General features: G+C 52.6%; 1 protein-coding gene across 2 annotated transcripts in view; it reads left to right on the top strand.

The window, feature by feature from the left end:
- CDH4 (cadherin 4) overlaps positions 1–20925 on the top strand; it is a 394225-nt gene that overhangs the window by 300038 nt on the left and 73262 nt on the right. For both annotated transcript variants that reach the window (XM_074317411.2, XM_074317410.2), the window contains exon 4: positions 7649–7822. In XM_074317411.2, coding sequence (XP_074173512.2) covers positions 7649–7822 — 174 coding nt within the window. The remainder of the gene's footprint in view (positions 1–7648; positions 7823–20925) is intronic.

Below are 20925 nucleotides of genomic sequence, written 5' to 3'. Positions count from 1 at the left end.
GTGTCCCACGGGGACCTAACATGACTCGTTTTCTATAAATTGCGTTACCGAATCAGGCGGACTTGTGTCTGTCTGTTTTCTCAAAACTGGGGTGATTTAAGCTGTTCAAGGAGCATCCAGCAGGTCAGCCCAGGACCCAGCTGGGTGGGATGGCCCATCGGGGATGGCAGGCTGGCATCTGTGACCCATCTTCAAAGGTCGGAGCTGCTGGACGCTCCTTAGAAACAAGTTCGGGGTCTGGAGTCTGGGAATTCTGAAGCAGTTTGCACATTTGTGCTGCCCCCTGAGGGGAATGGCTTCTGCCAAGTCACCTCCTCCAGCGAACAGGGACCCTCGCCCCAGACGCTGCACTTTGCAGAGGCGGCAGGGGGCCCACATCAAGTGGCCCCACTCCCTGTCTGTCTGCTGGTTTTCACTGGCTGCTCCCACCTGGCCAGGCTACTCCAGAGACCTCTCCGTGCAGCCTGGCCCACGCTCAGCCCTTTCTCCAACCTCCCCAGGCCTCTAAGAGGCATTTCCACCCTCGTCGGTAGCACCTCGATTTCCCGCTTAGTTCCCAGTGCCCAGGCGCATGTCGCCCACGTGGAGCCCTGGACCCACCTGTGGAGCCTAGTTTGTTGGGTCAGGAAGGTGTGCAGAGGGACCCATCATTGGCGTTCCTGTCACGGGGAAACTTGAACATGTTTCATGGAACAGTCACCTGCTCGCCAGTTCACGCCCCCTTCAAACCAACGTGGTGGGAGGCTCCAGGGAAGGCGCCCCGGGGCTTATTACACCCCCGTTTGGCTTTGCCCTGTGTGTTTTAGGAGCCAGCCCAGTTCCTCCGAGCCTGCACTCACACCTGGCTCTTCATGTTTCTGGGTTCCTAGCAGGTGAGCCGTTGGATAATGGAAAACTAGGGCAGATGATAACTTTTTGCACAGAGACTGGGGGAGGAGCATGTGGTCGTCTTCCCCTGACACTGTTTTTCTGCCTCTCTTTTTCTTTCGTTCTAAAAGAAAAAAAAGAAAGAAGGTGATCATTTAAAAGCAGCCCCAGGTCAGTGTTGCATTATTCATCTCCCACTTGTGAGTGCTGATGGGAGGGAAGTGACCCGGCCTCTTGGTGACATTGCTGAGTCCCTGAAGACCTCACCTAGCAGTCACAGTCAGTTACACTCACCATCAGACACACGGGCCAATCAAGGCTGGGCACAGGCTGCCAGGAGCCTGGGAAGCAGCTTGGGAAAACGTGCGGGTGACGAGCCAGCCTCAGAGGCAGGAGCGCCAGGCACTGCTGGGTACAGGTTAGGGCTTGTGGGAGCGATGGTGGGGTTTTTTGGTGACATGCTGCTTGCCCGTGAATTTGGGGCCTCACCTTTCAGTGCAAACGGAACAGTGTCACTGTTTTCACGCATTCTCTGTGTCCTCCTGAGTTCACTGACCTCTCACCTCTCCCCCTGCGTCACTCCAATGTGTTCCTAAGTGTGAGGGTTTCTTTGTCACTTTATCCTTGAAAAGAGAGGTGCCTGCATTGGGGATTGGTCCAGAAAACGCACCAAGAGAGAAACTCCAGGACCAGAGACCTGGAAGGATCCTCAGACCACGCACCCCGGGCTCCCCAGGCTCCTCGCGTGCCCGGGACTGAGTGGGATACACATTCTGGGAAGGCGCCAACCCACACGCTGTTTGTCACAGTGTCCATTGAGGCAGTGACGTCATAATGCACCCGTGTCCCTCGGGAGCGTGATCCCCTGTCCTCCCCAAACTGTGACGAGAAGCTGACATCCAGACGGTGTCCTTGCCTTGGCCTCCGGTATCACCTCCCCCACTTACTGCCCCACCCCAGCTGTCCTCGAATGGGGAAACTGAGGCTCAGAGGGAGTATAAGACTCGTCCAAGATCCCACGCGGGCACTGGGACCCCGGCCTGGGGAAGCACCCCCGTAATCACCATCTTGGCTGTCAGCAGAACAAATCCAATAGTAAGCTGGGTGATTAAGGCTCAGCGGGGAGAGGGGAACTGAAATGAGACTCACTTTGTAAATAAAAGCTGATTAAGAAGCAGACAGATTTAGGGCTTTGCAAATGTGAATCTGGCCTCTGCATGGTCTGTGCCTCGGAGACACACACACCTCCCAGCCACCCTAGAGCAGGGAGCAGCTCGCAGGCTGTTCAGGGAAGGAACAAGGGGGGGGGGGGGGGCGGGGGGGGGGGGGGACTCGATCTGTGCAGCCTGGGTGACCAGGAGCCCGTGGTAGCTGGGGGACCCATAGGACCTCTGCCTTGCTGGAATTGGACCCTAATCCAGGGGCAGAGAACCCACCCCCTCCAGCAGCCCGGGAAAGTCCCCTGCTGGGGTCACATGCCCTCCCTGGGGAGGCCACATGGAATGCCAAGCTCTAAATGACCAGGCTGGACACACACCGCCCATGGCCAGAGGGACTCTGGGATGGGCTCCTTGGAAGAAACCAAGGGAAGGGGGTGGATGCTGGGACCCCACCCTGATCATCCAGAAAGGAGCCACATGGCCCCCTCGGGAAGACCGCCAGGCTGGACCAGGACACCCACCTGTACTCAGTCCTGCCCTCACATGGACAGTCCCACACCCCCCACCACTACCCTTGGCTCAGCCCCACCCCGCACTAGCCAGGCAGTTTGGACAAATTCTTTTTCCTCCCTGTGCCTCAGTTTCCTTACCTGGGATATAAGGTTAGGGAACGCCCCTAAACCCGCCTATCCCCAAGCTCACCCCTCTAAACACAGAGCTTCCTGCAGGCCAGGTTACCCCCCAGGTCTCCCAGCTGAAGCCCCTACTGCGTTCACCCGAAAATAAGACCTTGCTGGGCAATCAGCTCTAATGTGTCTTTTGAAGCAAAAATTAATATAAGACCCGGTCTTGTATTATATTACATTACTATATTATATTATATTATATTATATTATATTATATTATAATATAATATGTTATATTCGGTCTTATATTATAGTAAAATAAGACTGGATCTTATATTAATTTTTGCTCCAAAAGACGTATTAGAGCTGATGGTCCAGCTAGGTCTTATTTTTGGGGAAACACGGTAGCACCACTGGGAAGTGGCCTGACCTTGGACCCGACAACAGGGCGGACACGCCGACGTCTGCCCAATGCTCCCTGGATGTCAGCTCATCACCCACGCTACCCCCAGGCAGGGGCCTCAGCAGCACCCCCATTTCACAGATGGGGAGCTGACGCTCGGAAGGTGAAACAAATGCTGGTGGGGCAAACTGTGCTTGACCAGTTCTGCTGACCCCACAGTCTGTGTTTCCACCTTCCCCTCACGCACTGTTCGTCTAAGTCCCAAATATCCCATTAAAGATGGGGAGCACCTGGTTTTTGAGGCATCTGTGCTGTCCTGCTTCCACATCTACCCCCTTAAACCTGTCCCTCCCAGGCTCATCCCCCAGCAAACTTCTAATCAGCCTTCAGGACCCTGCCCAGGTGTAATTCCCTTCATGAAGCATGTCCGCCCTCCCCACATGAGGTGGGGCTGAGCGTCCTCTGTTTCCTGAGGACAATCAAACACGTTTGAGTCTGTCCACTGAGTTTGCTCCCTGCTGAGTGGGTGGCCCATGGAGCCCAGGGACCACAGCCGGGCCATGGACCACCCAGTGTGCGGCAGGGGGTGGGGGTGTCCTGGCCGGTGGAGTGGGGAGCAGGGCAGGCAGGCACCGCACACGGAGGTCCCCAGCATCTGGGGACGTGGGTCAGAGGCAGCACGTTGGGGTGCTCTCTCCAGATGGATGTGGGAGCAGAGCCCAGGAGGCTGGGTGCTCTGTAGAATATGCTCACGGGGGATCCTGCAACGTGACCGCAGTTCCGGAAGTTACCCTGTAGCCACATCTTAGGTGTCCAGTAAGAGGACAGCTGGACCAGGTGATCTCACTGCCCTTGTTCCTCACACCTGCAGTACGAGCTTGCTTGGACCCAGTGGCCAGTTCAGCAGCCAGGACCCTCCCCGCCCCACCAGTCACAAGACCCCCAGCTTGGATGAAATGCTCTGGAATGCCCAGTGATGGCGTGGGGCTAGCCTAGCGTGCTGCCAGCTGGTTTTGAGAAAACTGTGGCGTGTCATGCACATACACAGACACACAAACACACACACGCATACATATGCATGTGTGTATAATACACCGACACATACTTGCACACACGTGTAACTGCATGTACATACGTGCATGCACATATGCATTCGTCTACATGTACGTGTACACATATGTATGTGCCTGTATACACCTGCGTGTGACATGCACACGTCTAATTTTCAGGGACCGTAGCATAGACGCTGCATCCTTATGACCCAACACTCAGTCATCAGAAATACAGGAAAACCTCAGCACGTGTCATGTGCCGGGAGAGGCTGTGGGAGGAACTGGGGGTATTGCTCAGGGTGAGCGTCACTGTGCGTCAGTGTTTGCACGTGTGCTCGGAATGGGCCCGGGGTCACGCATGGTCACCCCCTGCTCGCTCCCCCGGGGTAACCGCCAGGCACCCGTGACGTTTCTCCCCCAGAGAAGTGGGTGCGCCTCCTGGGCTGAAGCCTGTGCAGGCCTGGCATTGATTTTCACCAGATTTTGTTATTACATTTGTCTCACAGCTTTAAAATAGTAGCAAATATGGGCAATTTATTTAAACAACACGAGGGAAATTAACGCCGTGCAAGCTCATCCTGAGCAAATGAAGATAAAGCAGGGTGTTCGGATTTTATTTTTTTTGATTTTTTTTTTTAGTGGCTGTATGAAAACCTTTAAAATTCAGAGTCTGGAGTTCAGAGGGCTCCGGTGAGCTTCTGCTGGTGCCAGGTGCCACTGTGAGGCAGAGCTGTGCCCTCTGCACCGTCACGCAGGGAGATGGGGCCCAGCGGACGTGTGGCCGGGGCTCCCACATCCTGTCATGCGAGGTTTGATTGGCCAAGTCCGTCTGGCTGCCCTAAGCAGACATGCTCCAGAACCAGGTCCCTTCTCCTGAGACCCGTCCCTGGGGACAGGTGAACCTTATCACCTGAGTGTGGCGGTGTGGAGCACATCAGCCACCTGGAGGGCCCCACTGCAGACTGCAGGCCCCACCCAGAGGTAGTAAATCCCAGCTGGCCGTACACTTTGCATTTCTAACCAGCTCCCTGGAGCCCACACTGGGAGCTCAGCGCTCTCCCTCCCCAGTAAGGTTTATCACAACACCCCGCATGCAGGCAGCCCCCCACCTCCACGAGGGGAATATTGACCTCTGCCCAGCCCACCTAATGTGAGGACCGGTAAAGGGGATGCAACCTCACATGCGGAGACCCCAGAAGTGGGGGTGGCACTGAACCAGCCACTCTGGTCTCAGTTCCGACTCCCAGCATTCAAATCTTGCCTCTGCCTAATGAGCTATGTGACCTTCAGAAGTGACTCAGCCTCTCTGAGGTCCCCTGTCGCCTTCCCAGTAAAGTGGGGGTGAGACCGCCCCCTGCTGATTTGGTGATGGGGAGGATTTGGGCAGAGTCAGCGCCTGTGGGCCCGGGAAGCAGCTGTCTGCCTGGGGTGCAGGGAGAGTGGGGAGAACGTGTGGCCAGCACTGTCCTAAACACAGTTCTGTGAAGCTCCTGAGGAACCCAGAGATGCCCCCACCCTGTGCCACCATGAGAGGCTGAGAGTCAGTTGCAGGCAGCATCTATCAGTGTGGCTTGAAGAGAAGCTGCATAGTTGTCCTATTTCCTTAGAAATCACGGCCACCGGGGAGATACACACCTTGCATGGCTTCTTTCTGAGGAAGGATGGGAGTGGCCTGTGAAAGCCTTTGGGTTTTAGCTCTTGAGTGTAGCAGCTTTCAGGGGAGTGTGGTTTGTCCAGATGGATTTTTCCATTGATGGAGCCATCCATTTGGGCACTCGGGGTGGATAGATTTTTTTTGCATCAGTCACGCAGTTTTGTGTATATGTGTTAACTTACTGCTATGCAGCTTTTTTGGAAAAGGGAGTGGGCTTTCCTATCCACAGAGGGCAATGAATCCTAAGAGCAGCAGGGTCCCTGAGGGGCCTGGAGCGCAGCTGGAGGGTGGGGCCAGGCCACATGCGGTCAGGTGCCTCCAGCCAGCTTTGTCCTCCCTGCCTTGGGCTGTCCTCCTGGTCCAGGGTCCGGCAGGTCCCCTCTCGTAGGCTCCGGGCTCCAAGCCACAGTGAGAAATGAGCACCACCTAGGAACACGTCACCAAGGCACGGGGTGACACATGCATGGATGTCGTGTGCATGTGACGATCTGCTGGCTTTTAATGATGGAAGGTCATGCACATGATGGTATTCAGAGACAGGGACAGATAGAAGGAATAAAGTAAAACAAAATAGCATGAAAGCCACTGGTGACAGAGAAAACCAGAGTTGATATTTTGGTGTATTTCCTTCCAGGCTTTTCTCTATCCTTTAAAAAAATAGAAAAAGTAGGACTCATGCTGCATACGTACGTACTTTGGTGCCAGTTCTCCACCTACTATTATTTATGGACATTTCTTCACGTCACAGTTGTCAAAGAGTAACTTTTAGTGACTGTAGAATGTCATGTAGCATAATGCGTATAACTACTGTTTACTGTCAGACATTAGAGATGTTTTTTTCCTGGTATTTTTAGTGTTTTATAAATATGTAATATTATTATAAAAACACCTGCAGTGAGCATCTTAATATGGAAACTTCTGTCCACATATAGTTGTTATGGGACAGCTTTCCGGTTGTGAAGTTACCTGAGGCGCTTGCCCGTCCCTGGCAGATGGTGGCAGGCGGGCTGTGGTCAGCGCCAGTCCCACTGCCTCGCCACCAGGCAGGGGCTCTTAACAGTTTCATTCCCAAGGCAACCTCTGAACTCAGCGCTGCTACTGCCCTCCCGTTTTGTAAAAGAAGTGTCTGGAGTTTGGGACTTGCCCCGTGTCACATGAATTTTTGTGACCCCAGGACCACTTCACACCAAGCCCCACGTCCTCAACCATCACCCTCTAGTGACTGAGTCACAACACACTCCTCAGTGCTGAGGGGTCACTTTGGTTAATCTGGTCACTTTGATAGGCAAAGAGGATATATTACATTAATTTGCATAATTTGATTACTGGAAAACACAAGCATTTTTATGTTTATTGATCCTTTATATTTATTTTGCTGTTAATTATCTATTCGTGTCTTTTTCATGTTCTAAAAAAGATTCAATTTTTTTTTGTAAGAACTCTTTATATAGTGAGACTATTAACCCTTTGTCAGATTTCTTCTAAATCAAGTGTTCCAAATTCATCAATTGCTTTTAGGATATGTTTTTCATAAACAAGAGTTTTCAACCAAAATGCATTCATCTTTCCCTTTTGTGATTTTTCTTTTTCCCAACTCGGTCGGGATTTAAAAACTGTGATCCACTTAATTGGTTACACAGCCAATTATATTTTCTTCTTTTTTATGGTTTATTTCAATCCATTTAATTTTGTAACCCAATTCTTTGCATCGATGAGGGCCTTGCTTGATTTTCACCCGCCGACACTTAGCCACTTTTCCCAACATCGTCCGATCTTTCTCTGTCGAACTGGTAAAGTATGGATTCTGTGAACAGACACCTTTTCCTCTGGGCAGAACTTAACCAGACTCTCTGGCTCTTCTCTCCCCCCGCCCCACGATGCTGCAGAAAGGGAAGAAGGCTGCAGCCCCGGCCCCTGCTGGACCTCTGAATGACACACTGCTGCCGTGGCCCCAGCATCAGCTCACCAGCGGGTTGAGGCGACAGAAACGGGACTGGGTCATCCCACCCATCAATGTGCCAGAAAATTCGCGCGGGCCCTTCCCACAGCAGCTTGTGAGGGTAAGTGCAGACCTGACCTGTGGTGGGGAGGGGGAAAGTCTCAGCTGCAGCCCCAGCCTCTCTGGGGATCTTGCAAATCAGGTCTGATGGGCTTGTTCCTGGAGCGGGGGATGGGTTCTGCATTTGGTGGCTAAGAAGGTGGGGATTTTGGCTTTCCAGTGGCGAGACAAGCATGACACAGAATTGCAGAGCAGAGAAAAGTCAGGCGGTCGCGTCGTCCAGGACGGACAGGCTGCTTGAGTTGGGTCCTCTCTTGGTTACTGTCAAGTGCTCTCAAGAGGGGAAGGAGGTGAGGCAAGGACTTTGGCCTGTGGCCTTTGACCTCTGACACCTTTCTTTGGCCTGATCCTTCCAATTGGCTGAGACACTGAGCGATGGAATGGTGTGTTCTATACTGAGACCTTGGTGCTGGCACTGTGATGCCAGTTGGCAGCCTTGTTGGAGAGCCAATGATGTAATCAATTGCACCGACGTGGTGAGGCCTCTATAGAAACCCCAAGAGACGCGTGGTGATGCAGGGAGATGGTGTCCCAGGGAGGGCGTGGAAGCTTCGTGCCCGTCCGTCCTCATACCTGGCCCTACACGGGTCTCCCACCTGGCCCTCCCTGTGTGGCCTTTGTAACAAACTGGTCATCCAGTGAATAAACTGTGAGCTGCTCTAGCACATTAATCGAACGCAAGGAGGGGCCATTGTGGCCAGTCGGTCAGAAGTAGAGGTGACAGTCTAAATGTGAGACTGGTGTCTGGCGTGGGGCAGTCTTGCCTGTGGGATCAATGCTATCTCTGGGTAGATGGGTCAGAATTGAGTTAAACTGTAGGACACTAGCTGGTGTCACAGAAAATGGCTCAGTGTGGGGAAAATACCCCCACGGCTGGTGTCAGAAGTGTGAGTGTGGTAGTCATGTGACATGCAGGGGAGCTTTTACTGCTCATAAAGCCGCCCTCCCCCCTCAACTCCCCCCAAGACAGGGAGCTGGGCTTTCTGGGGCCGTCCCCGCCCTTGGACGAGACTGGGTTGGAGTTTTCTGTGAAATGGTGGGAAGGACGTGAGTGCGGGAAGCCCTCAAGGATCGAAACCCCTGGGCATCATTTCCCAGGATTCCCGCCTCCCCGCCCATCCGCCAACCTCCATTACCAACACTGATGAGGGGGGTGATGACAGTTCTGTGGCCCCCCCTGCGTTCACACCCCTACCACCTTCCACGTGCTCGCCCTATCCAACTAGCACTTGTCATTTAGTTAAAATTTTTCTTAGTGATTCACTGTTAATATAAAGTTGTTCTAAAAGGAAACTTTGTATTCAGTCACCATTGGAAAGCTGGCATTGTTACGATAGAAGTGGACTATGAAACAAACAGCGGCAGAGAAAACAGAGCTATTACTGTCTGGTGCTTAGCCGCCCACACTCAGGGCCCCACGGCTGCCTGCCCTCCGCTTGTTTGGGAGGGAGAGGTGACCTTGGAGGGTTTTAAAAACACACCAGGCCCGGAGGCCTCCTCCTGAATGTCATCAGGATTGAATGCCAGTGGAAAGGGAGTGAGTTTTTTGTTGTGTGCTTAGGTTTTATTTAAAGCCTTGGGCTTATACTACCCAAAAATCACCTCTAGTAGAAAACTGTTGATCTAACTCTGGTGGGCAGACTTTTTCTGTAAAGCGCCAGATAGGAAACATTTTAGGCTTTGCAGGCTGATCGGCCTCTGTAGCCCTTGGACTGTGACAGCTACTGTAGGCGATGTGTAAACTAACAGGTGGGCTGTGTTCCAATAAAACTTTATTGACAAACACAGACTGTGGGCCAGATGTGGCCGTGGGCCACAGCAGGACGTTAGCGTGAGTGAGTTTGTAATGAATGCCGAGCGCTCACACACCAGAGGGTACGCACATGGCGTTGGGCAGGCAGCTGAGCCCTGCTGGAGGGCTCTTGGTCCTGGCTTTCAGAGTTTCTCAGGTTAAGGGTCCTCTCTGTGCCCATCTGTATACAGGCCTGTAAAAGGTACCAGACAGGGAGAAGGCCAGCGTGGTCCTGCTGCGTCCACATTTTGCTGGACAGTGGAGAGAAAGCACTTCTGTACATTTGGCCGGACCTACCTCCAGTGGTCTCGGGCTGAGAAGTGGGGGCTGGCGACAGGCTAACGGAAGAGCTGAGTTCTCCCAGACCGGCAGAGGGCTCGGGGCTCCTGACAGGACCAGTGGGCATGTTGGTGGGACATTTCTTCCTGTAACGCCACTGTGACGTCTGTGTGTCATTGGGGACCTGCTGCGTTTTCCAATTTGAACAGCTACCGAGCATGGACATTTGCCCAGTTAGCACAAACCTGCAGGATCTGGCTGAGAGAGGAGCAGGCGGCAGGTTCCTGGAGACGGTCGCTGACATTTCTAAACTAGAACTATGGAAAGGAGATGGGAACATGATTTCAGGTGTCAGCTGAGAAAAGCTGCAAACTCTGCGGGGCTGGGGGCTGTCACAGCAGCTCAGACACGCCGAGGGACGACGTGGCACTTTCTGTGTTCTTGTCTGTAACATTGCTGTGGTTTGGAGTGAATTTGTCCCCTGTGCCCAGGACACCCTAACGTGCCCAGCAGCTCTGTAGGGAGGGGGGACCACACCCAGGCTGGAACAGACTCGGAGCAAAGGGTGGGGTGTGGGTCACGGTTGGCTGATTGCGATCATACATGTCCCGAAAATGTCAGAAACCTCACAAAATAGAGGCTTTTTCTTGCTCCTGTGAAGGTCATGGTGGGGGGGGTCACTCAGGCCCAGAGTGAGGACCCAGGAGAACTAGGGAGATGCCATGCAGCCATGCCTGATGGCCGGGGACACTAGGAAACGTAGTCCAGCTCTGCCGAGGAGGAAAGGAAATGTGAGTGGTGAGCAGCTGGTCTCTGCCACGGCAGGTTTCCCCAAATAACAATAGTGTGTGCCCTCTCCTCTCTGATGGGCCAGCTATGCCAGGAGCCCAGGGCCCGCAGGCGGCCTCAGTGAGCAGTCAGACTTAACTCACCAACCTCCCCCAGTCTATCCCACGGCCCTGCGTTAGTTTCTCCACAGCGCTTAGTACTGTCTGACTTCATGTTGTTATTTAGTCCTCTAAGAACATGTCTCCTGAATCAGAGGCCCCGCCTGTGTCTCTAGTGTGTAAACAGCCCTGGCACACAGTAGGCACTGTATTTGTTGAATGAATGAATGAATGAATGAATGAATGAATGAATGAATGAATGAGATGGGCATCCACGCCCAGCTAAATTCTCATGGGGAGATACCTCTTCAGCAAATGGAAAATGGAATCTCCATTACGGTTTCTGTAAAAGATTTGTCTTTTCCAAATGGACTCCAAGTCATTACGTAAGAACTCAGCCCAGAAACACACACGTGTGCACGCACACCATCCCACGTCTCACACACACACACACTCATATGCTCACCTGCTTGCCGCCCCCACCGTCTCCTTCCCTCCCTCCCCCATTAAATTCTTATCCAGCACAGACAGGGTTTGGGGGTGCTTTTCCATCCCCGTTGCTGTCTCCAGGAAGTCGATGAGTTTCCTGTTAGTGTTCTGGGGGGGCTGCTCCTGAGAAGAGCCCACACCACAGTGAGTGTGAATACAGCTTGACGGGGCGCAGGAAGCTGAGCACAGAGCCCTTGGAGGTTCAGCTGGGATCAGCTGCAGCTCTCTGCTCATTAAGGCATTTCATTCTGATAAAACAAGTTAAGTGAAAACTGGGAGGAGAGGAGCAGCAGACTGTTCTTCCAAAAAGAACCGCTGTTGATTGCAGGCGTTTCCCTGGAAGGAACATCACGCCTCTTCAAAGGCTACCGAACCCCCGTGCAGAGCGGTCCACACGCGGGGGATGGTGGCTGCACGCGGCTGGGCTGCAGGGAGCCGTGCTGTCCGTGGCGAAGTCTGGACGCTCTCCATGTGCTGTGCCCACCACAGTGGGACCACAGTCTAAACTGAGTGGTGGGTAGGGAGAGGCAGCTGTGCCGTGGCCGTCCCACCGGAAGTTCCAGGCCGTCCCTTCTCACAGCGGAGGGAACAGCAGGCACAGTCATCGAGCTGACCCCCTAGGGAATTGGATAGAGGCTCTCCCTTCTGGAGGAACTGTGGGAAATGGCAGGAGGGGGCACCCGGTAAAGATGGGCATGATCTCCCCTGCTCCCAAAATCCAGCACTGGGCTCTGGATGGGACAATTTGGGGCCATTGGTGGGTGCCATACCCTGTGCCAACACTAGGGATTCAGAGGCTGAAGGACATGAGTCCTTTTGTGGCCTCAAGAGCCCCCAGGCAGTCAGCTTCCGACCTGTCACCCAGAATTTGGTCCCTTCACTGTCACTAGGATTCCTTCACATGTCAGTGAATGCAGGATTTTGAAAAGCCACTTGCTTCTCTCGCAGGTGGGTTAGGTTTGACTTTGACAAGATTCTGGGTGAGGATAAAATCAAACTTTAAAAAAGAGGGTGCATTTCTTAGCTGAGTCTGATAAAAACTCAGAATTTGTTAACTGGAGAGGTTGTCCAGGGCAGCTGTGGGAATTGGCTCAAGATGCTGAGGAAGAAGGTAACACTGCTGGGAGACAAGTCCTTTCATTTTGGAAGTTGATATTTTAACAGACAAGAAGTCATGCAAAGCCATCCTCTGGGCCCCGCCCGCGAGCACAATCTGGAAAATGAGCTTTGGATATCAGACTCTGCAAGGAAGTCATTGCACAATTGCTTAGCATAAAAGCGGCCACGTGGAGGAGACAAGCAAGAGACGTTTCTACAGTAGGGAGCTCACAGAGCACAGCTTGGCAGGGTTGTTAAAACTAGCTCCTCACACCTAACGACCCAAATGAGCTGACACTGATGGAAATCAAAGGTTTTCTTCACATTTCCTCGATAAATTTTGTGCACATACCCCACGCTGCTTCCTATCCAGCCACCAAGACTTATTGACCTTCTGCATGAACTGAGAGAGGCTGGGTCTTTGGGAGCTAGTTGAGCGATGAGACATGCCCTGGGCTGGGGTCTGCATTATGAGATGTGTGCCAGATACTCAGTGAGTCACCCCATGTCGGGCCCAGGGTAGATGTTCCATAAATGTTCATCAGCTATAGGCATACACGTGATGGAGCTGGCTGAATTTTAACTCAGTGTTATCCTACAAAATGTCTGCCGGGTAACCAAGCAGTATAATTATCATTGAATCCAGCTAAGAATGTATTTCTGGTACTCTAGAAGTCCCCATTCATGCCTGAATGACCGACACGGTCATTATTCACCATCTCGTGGAAGCAAGATGACCTGTCAAAGCACAATGTCTGTGTGTTGTTCCCCTCCCATTGTTTCCCCATTGTCCCCAGAGAAAATCTAACTCCTAGCACGTCACACAAGATCCCATGATCTGGCTCTGTCCCCTTGGCACACCACGCTGCAGCCACACTGGGCTATGTGCAGCTTCCAGACTTATCACACGCTTGCTTACCTGGAGTCCTGTGTGCAAGCTCTTCCCTCTGTTCTGGCACCACCCGGCCTGGCTACTTCCTACCTCCCCTGAGAATGCCCCACTTCTCAGGACTAACAGGCCTTCCCATGTTGCCTGCCATTGTGGCAGAGTTTTTGACACTGTTTTGTCAGTGATTATTGGTCTGTCTCCCCCACTGCACATAAAGTCCTTGAGGGATAGCCCACCTATCAAGCACAACAGTGGGGACAAAGTAGAGGTCACTAAGTACTTATTAAATGAATGAATGACACAGCCGCATACCCACTTCTACTGGGCAGCCTTTCATTATCGTTATGAAGAATGTTAGGTTGGCTACGCAACACGTGGAAATAATGGATCGGAAGTTCTTCTGGGAATGGTGGAGTGTATCACACTGTCACCCCTAAAACAGCAACTATAAACTCTGGGGGAAATTTACTTAAAATTACTTGCAGTTACTTGAGAGTGGTCAGTAGTAGGCAGACACTGTTGGGGACTCTGCCCTTGAAGAGAAAACAGCACTGGGTGAGATCTGTCTTTATGTGGCTTTCGCTCTGAGAGCACGCCTTGTCCTTGCATCAAAGGGTGGCTGGATCTCATGCAGAAACCAGTCTTTCTGGTCAGAGTTGGAAGACGGGGTTTGGGACTGACAAAGCAGCTGGAATGTGAAAGGATAAATCTTATAAAACATGTGGCCATAGATAGAGGCTCCCAAGTCTGCTCAGAAACTCTGCCCAGCTCCGTGGCTGTTCCTTGAACTGTGCGTGCACAAGGGAGACCCCGAAAACCCAGTGAAAAGCAACAGCAAGAAGCTTGAAAGTACTGAGCAGAGGTTTCAGCTGCTGCCTACCACATGGGAAACGGTTTATATTTCAATCCAGCCCAGTTAGCTCCCTGCTAGGACAGAAATCAACACCCTTCATAGGAAGATAACAGAACCAGAGTCTCTACAGTATCTCATCTGCAATGATCAGTATACAATCAAAAATTACTAGACATGCCCCAAAAAAGTGACCCATAATTAAGAGGAAAAAACTCTCATAGACTCTAACCCTGAGGCTACCCAGATATTGGAATTATCAGCAAGGTCTTTAAAATACCTCTTATAAATATGCTCAAGGACTTAAAGGAAAATATGGTCAGAATGAATGAATACATAGCAGAAAAACGGAAACCCTAAAAATATAACCAAGTGGAAATAGTAAAACTGGAAAGTATAATAACTAATGAAAAGCCTACTACATAGGCTTACAAGTGGATTGTAGAAGGCAGAAGAAAGTGTCAGTGCGTTCGAAGAAAAATCACTGAAAATTATCCACCCTGAAGAATGGCAGGGGAGAGGATTGAAACACAGACAAGGTCATGGGACAAGGTCAAATGGCCTAACATGTATCACTGGAGTCCCAGAGGGAGAGGAGAGAGGTGACTACATAGAAACAATGGCTGAAATTTCCTCACATTTGGTAGAGAAACAAACTCAGAGGTTCAAGAAATTCAGTTAACCTCAAGTAGGATAAATACAAAGAAAGCCATACCTTAATCAGAGTCAAACTCTTGAAATTTAAAAAATAGAGAGAAAATCTTGGAAGCAGAGGGAAAGGTGCATTACAAACAGAGGACAACAGTGAGAATGAGGACCGCTACTCTTTAGAAATAATGGAGGCCGCTGGGCAATGGGATGACATTTTCCAACTGCTAAATGAAAACAGAAACTATCAGCCAAGAATTCTATAGCCAGAAAAAAATAATCCTTCAGAGCTGAAGGTGAAATAAAGACATCTCTGAGAAACGGAGGGAATTCATTGCCAGCAGCCCTACAGGAAGTGGTAAAGGGTGTTCTTTAGGCTAAAAAGAAATGACACCACTTGGCAGTTCAGATCTACAGGAAGGGATTGAGAGCACAGGAAAAGACACATTTGGGGGTGAGTAGAAAAGACTGTATTTTTCCCTTAACTTACTACAATAGAGATGACTATTTAAAGCAAAAATGTAACACATATAATAAGCACGACAATAACAGGACCTGCTTGGAAAGAGGCGGGACTGTAGCCCACCCCAGACCAATCCCGCGGGTTGGATGGGATTGTCTGATGAACACTGTGCAGTATAACTGAGACTTGCCCTTCGATTGTGCACCTCAGCCAAGTGCATGGGGCCCTCCCCCAGGTACAGCATACGTCCTTTTCAAGGAGGCACCTGGGAGGAGGCTTGGGTGGGTGTGGCTGCTTTCTCGGAGGCAGAGGCTTCAGATGCTGCAATGCTGACCTCTCTAGTGATCTTCAAAGCCAGACACGCTGGTGGGTGAGTGGGTCATGAAGAAGCAGATTTCCTTCCCTAAAGGGACGGCCGACTGAAAGCCTCTGGGGAGAAGAGAGCAGGGGTGCTCCAGGAGGTTGCTGTGTTGGGGTTTTCTCCCCCACAAGTGGATCTGAAGAGGTCGTGGACATGTCACCTCTGGCTTCACCATACAGTCTGCTGTTTTAATGGTAGCTGGGCTGGAAGGAGCTGCTTCAGGAAGGGCTGAGGAAAAGGTCCCCAGGGTCATCAGCTCATCCACAGAAGGAAGCATCTCTCTGTGAGGAAGCTCTTAATTATCTGGAGTAACATTTTCGTAGAAATCACGTGACCCCTTCCACTGTGAGACAGGTGGCGCTTTCACTTGCCCCACCTGAAATGCGGGGTCGCCCCCTTCCCAGTCCCAGGGAAGGGTCAGGCACTGCCTGCCCTGCTGTGGGTTCTGACAGCACAGCCTCAACACACAGGCATCATTTGAGATCTTGTGCCCAGCCATCCCCATCCCTGTGGTCAGAGGTCACTTTGGGACCAGTAGGGAATCTGTACTGTGCTCACTGAAGCCAGAGGGACACCAGGAAGGCAGTTTAACGATTCTGCCGCCTGGGGTTCTGCGATTTAATCAATCGTGTGAAAGAACTGTGCTGGTCCTTTGTGTTTGCCGTTCCCTCATCTGAGCGGAAAGTGCTCCCTTTCTTGAATTGCTTTAATGGCTCTATTTACGCAGCTGAAAGTTCCTGAAGAAATGAAAGGAAAGTCAAAATGCTGCCAATGCTCAGATAATTTCTTGGGGAATATTCAATTAGAATATATTAACATTTTAGATTTCCACCATTAATTTAATATTCAGAGATTTAATTTGGTCCTTGAACCACCATGGCGCCCCGTGTGGGTGGGTGTTTGGGACGCAATCTCTGAGCATCTGCTGAGGGCGGTGCCACGCACTGGGGCTCCTGCCAGGAGTCCCCCACGTCAGCTTCTGCCGCGGCCACGGCCTCCCATCTGCAGACCACATGTCGTCTGCCAGCGTGGACACAAGCCGACGGTCCCGTGGGGCCTCACTGTCCAGTCCAGGCAGGGGGTCAGGCTGATCCGGGCTGGGAATATTCCAGAACTCAAGGACCAGTGCCCAGTAATCACGGGAGGGGGTGACGGTAAGGGTGAGGCCTGTCCCCTGCCGGCACGTCCTGGGTCATCTTCTTTTACCGTAAGTCACCCACAGGACAATTACCAGGAAAACTCCTTCCTGTACCCCGGGTTCCATGCTAATGGGTGTCCCCACCCAACGCCCTATGAACCAGCCCCAGGGCGAGCTACAGCCCTACCCGGTCCACTTACAGATGCGTTAGTTTGACTCACACCGAGTTCTTCGCAAATGTGAATTCGTTCCCAACATGTAAACAAAGAAATGCATGAAATGTAGATTTTTGTGGTTTTCCAGCACGTTTCTGGGAAAGAAGACGTGCCCACGGGCGCACGGCACCACACGAGAGTCTGCGTAGAGCAGAGCTGGGCAGGGGTCTTGGGCCGTGAGCGCCTTCTTAGGGCATATGGATTTTATCCCAGCGCCTCAGGAAGCGGGGGGCCATTTACATCCGGTTTGTCAGCAGGGGGAGAACACCCCCCCAAACCTACAGAGAGCTAGTAAGCTCCCCTTCCTCCTCCTTCGGGCACAGCCCCGTGGTCCAGGCAGCTTCCACCTCGCAGCACCCCCATATCAACGCCCCATCGCCAGGGCAGGGGACAGTATGCAGGGGGGGTGTGCACCAGCCATTAGTGCTTCCACCAGGAAATGACGTCACCGCCACACCACGTCATTGGCCCACACAGGTTACACGGTGCGACCTGGCTTGCCGGGGGAATACCGTGCAGGGAGCCGAGGCCAGCCAGCAGCCCAGGTGCACGTGGTTTAGGCTTCAAATGAAGACACAGTGGCTTCGGAGGCTCCCTGGCGGGTCTGTACTTCTGGGTGGGACGTGCAGAGGTCGGACCAGCCCTAGCTCCCTACAAGCTCTCTTGGTGGCGTAGGGTCCACCCTGCTCTCCACACGGACAACTCGGGCCAACGGGGCAAGTCCTTGAAGCTGACGTTGCGGCCGGTGCCTGGGGGTCGGGGCCCAGAGAGCATTCCGCCGTCAGTCAGCGCTATTTCAGGGGTGGGTGGGGAACCCCGAGGAAGGAGAGGCTCCCTCTCATGTCCCAGAGGCCACGGAGCTACTGACTGGCTGTGCATCTGTGGGGTACAGAAGAGGCTGCAGAGCATGACACCTCTGGGGGCGTTGGTGGCAGACAGGGGGCAGGCCTGGTAGGGACTGAGGTGGGGGGACCACAATGCCTGTTCTTCAAAGATTCGTCTAGTCCTGGAAGGGAACTCACAGCGAGGACCACGGCTGCTCGTCAACATGATTCCCAGGGTTCATCTCCCAGGTCCCGGCTGGCGGGGGAGATGGGTCAGGAGGTGCCCAGGTGCCCCCAGCAAAGGCTTCCTGGAGCCGAGGAGGAAGAGGAGACCTGCAGGCCGTATGCCTTCCTGGGATGGTCAAAGACACCCCAGCAGGGCTGTTTATTCCTCTGACTAGGACCCTGCAGGAGACCCAGGTGTGTTTCTGATGATATTTGGCATTTCCTGTTAATTTCTTCCAAACTGCAGACATTTCACTTTGAAGACTTCTTCTTCGGAATGCTAGGGAACGTCTGCGTCCACAAAACCCTCAGCTCAAAGACCGACTTGCACTCACTCAGACAAGGTCAGGAGATACAAGCTCAACAGCCAAGCCAGTCAGAAGGGATGGTGTCGAGGGAGGGCTGTTGGGAGGTCAGACTGCTCCTGAGCTACGGAAGACAACGGGAAACGGGCTGAGGTTTCGGCCTCCCCGGTGGGGCTGGAGCAGTCTGGCTTCTGTCTGCAAAGTTACTCTTGAAATTGATGCCGCAGAAAGAGACCGTGTTGACGGCCAGCTTGTGGCCCGTGGCTCTGCTGTGTTTGCTTCTGGCTGAAAGTCCCGTCTGATGGGGCCGGGTCTCGGCCTCTCTGGCCAGACTCAGGGACCTCTCTACCCATCATCAGGAAGAGGCCTCGGCGTGCTGCTGGCCCTGGATTTAATTAGACTCTGAGACGCACTCGCTTCTGCCTGTAGTTGTTCTGCTTTGCAATTGACTTACATGTTTGATTTGGGCTTTGGGGCTTCGTGAGCTGTAATGTTTATTTAAGTTGAGAAGCTGATTTCATTTTCCGAAAATGTGAGGCAATGAAAACAAGAAAAGCCATGGAGCCTCCGTGTCTGGTAAAAGAAAAATTAAGAGACAACTAAGCAGCATCTCGGAGGAGGTGGGGCCTCCAGGCCCAGGACAGAGGGGCCGGCAGCCCTGACCGCCTGCAGATCAGCTCTGCCAGTGGGCCTCACAAGGACAGGCCAGGGGCGCTTCCCTTAGCTCGCGGCTTCAGGAATGGTCTACACACGTCAGATTAGGGCCGAGAGGACCAGCCAGTGTATTGCGTTTTCAGCAGAAACCACCCTCTCCATCCTGATGTGCTGTGAGGCTCCTTCATCCAGTGGTGTATGATCGCCTATCCCAGGTTGCAGAGGACGCATTGGAGCTGGGCAAGGGCTCGCTGCACAGCATTTTCAGCTGGCCTGTCGCCTCTGGGAGGCACAGCTGATGGGGAAGGGAAAGGAGGTGTGACCATCCTCTGTGGCCAACTTGGACGGGCCCAGGCTGGGGCCCTCGTCTTAGGAAATAAGTGTCCAGATCAAGCTTTAGGCTTTCTACTAAAAATCCTAGAATGCAAAGGTGGCCTAGGTTGCAAACTTCACATGCCGATTTGGACAGGGCTGACACAAATTCACAGTGCTCCTTCTGAAATTGCTGGCAAAGGATGGCAGGGGTGAATTGTACATCCATAGTCTTTTGGGCCAATATCTGTCCACCTGTCCACCCATCCATTTACTCACCCATCTATCCCTCACCCATCCATCCACCAGGTTTTTATCCATCCATCCATTTATCCATTCATCTGCCCACCCACCCATCCACACATTCATCATCTGTCTGCCTGTCCATCCACTTACCCATCCATCTATCCCTCGACCCACTCGTCCACCCATCCATCTGTCCATCCATCCGTTTGGCCGTTCGAGTCCTCTCCGCCTCTCGGCACCCTCCCTGCTCCTGGCGGCTGCAGGGCTGTACGTCAGAACCCTGAACCCCCACAGCAACACACCTGCTACTTTTTCTAAACATTTAGGGCCTTTGAGGTTGAGAACAAATGCAACAGGCCACACCCTCTGCGTCATTAGCTGCCATCCTTAAAGTCCTTTCAACATTGGAAAGCTCCCAACGGAGGATAAGAGTGATACGTTTTTGACAGCAGTGGGCAGTTCTCCAGGGGAAAAGCCGTTCCAAGTGGCGTAACTACGAGCCCTTGATGGTGACGCTGGCCCCAAGGGTCCTGGAAGAGAGAACAGACACTGCTGGATTGTTTTCCTAAATCATCAACAGCAACAAAAATGTGGCCTGATAACAAAAGAAGTGTTTGTTCCTCTAGATTTCTCCATAGAGGGAATTTTAGTTTTTTAGAGGAAAGTCCATCTTGGGCCAGAAGAAAACACTTACCTACCTGGTCACTGAAGACGTGTTTATTGAGCAGTGACCCTGCGGCCAGCACTGAGGTGCAGTGGTCAGCATGTCGCCGTGGTCCCGTCCTGTCCTCGAGAGCTTACTCAGCGAGCTAGAGACTGCTGTGGTTTCTCTTCTTCATGTGGTTCCTTTTACATCCTGACACTTTCTCTTCTTCATGGGCTGAGCCAGGATGTGCAGCCTGGTTCTGTGCAGCCAGCCTGGCTCAGCCCATGAAGAAGAGAATTCAGACAGGCCCAGACCACTGACCCCTTGGACTCTGGCCTCACCAGCTGCCTCCAGACATCCCCTGGGTCCAGGAGGCCCCGAGGCTCTGAGTGGGCAGCTATGGTTACCAGGACACCCCTGTCACATCATGGCTCAAGGCCACGCTCAGCACCTAGAGCATGGAGCCCCTGGAGGCTGCCTTGTTTTATTAGTTTGGTATCTCCCAGCTCCCAAGGAATGACAAAGCAGTGTCCTGGGCATGTCCTGTCACCCCAGCGGCCGTCAGCCTGATATGACCTAGCAGCTGGGCCCCCTCTTGTCCCTCCATTAGGCAAAAGGCCCAAGGTGGACCTGGCTGGTTGGTGTGAGTGGTGGCTGCCCCCAGGATGGGACACCACCAGCTCTACTGAGCGTGGCCCCATCTGCTCTGCCTGACTCCAAGCTCGGGCCTTTCCATGGCCAGCAAAGCCCAGCTGTGCTGTGCGTGCACACACACAGGCACAC

The sequence above is a fragment of the Rhinolophus sinicus genome, chromosome 13, assembly GCF_057876585.1.
Source record: "Rhinolophus sinicus isolate RSI-liver-muscle chromosome 13, RSI-T2T, whole genome shotgun sequence".
Lineage (NCBI taxonomy): Eukaryota > Metazoa > Chordata > Mammalia > Chiroptera > Rhinolophidae > Rhinolophus > Rhinolophus sinicus.
The sequence above is the reverse complement of the archived record's forward strand: the minus strand, read 5'-3'. Positions and strand labels throughout refer to the sequence as shown.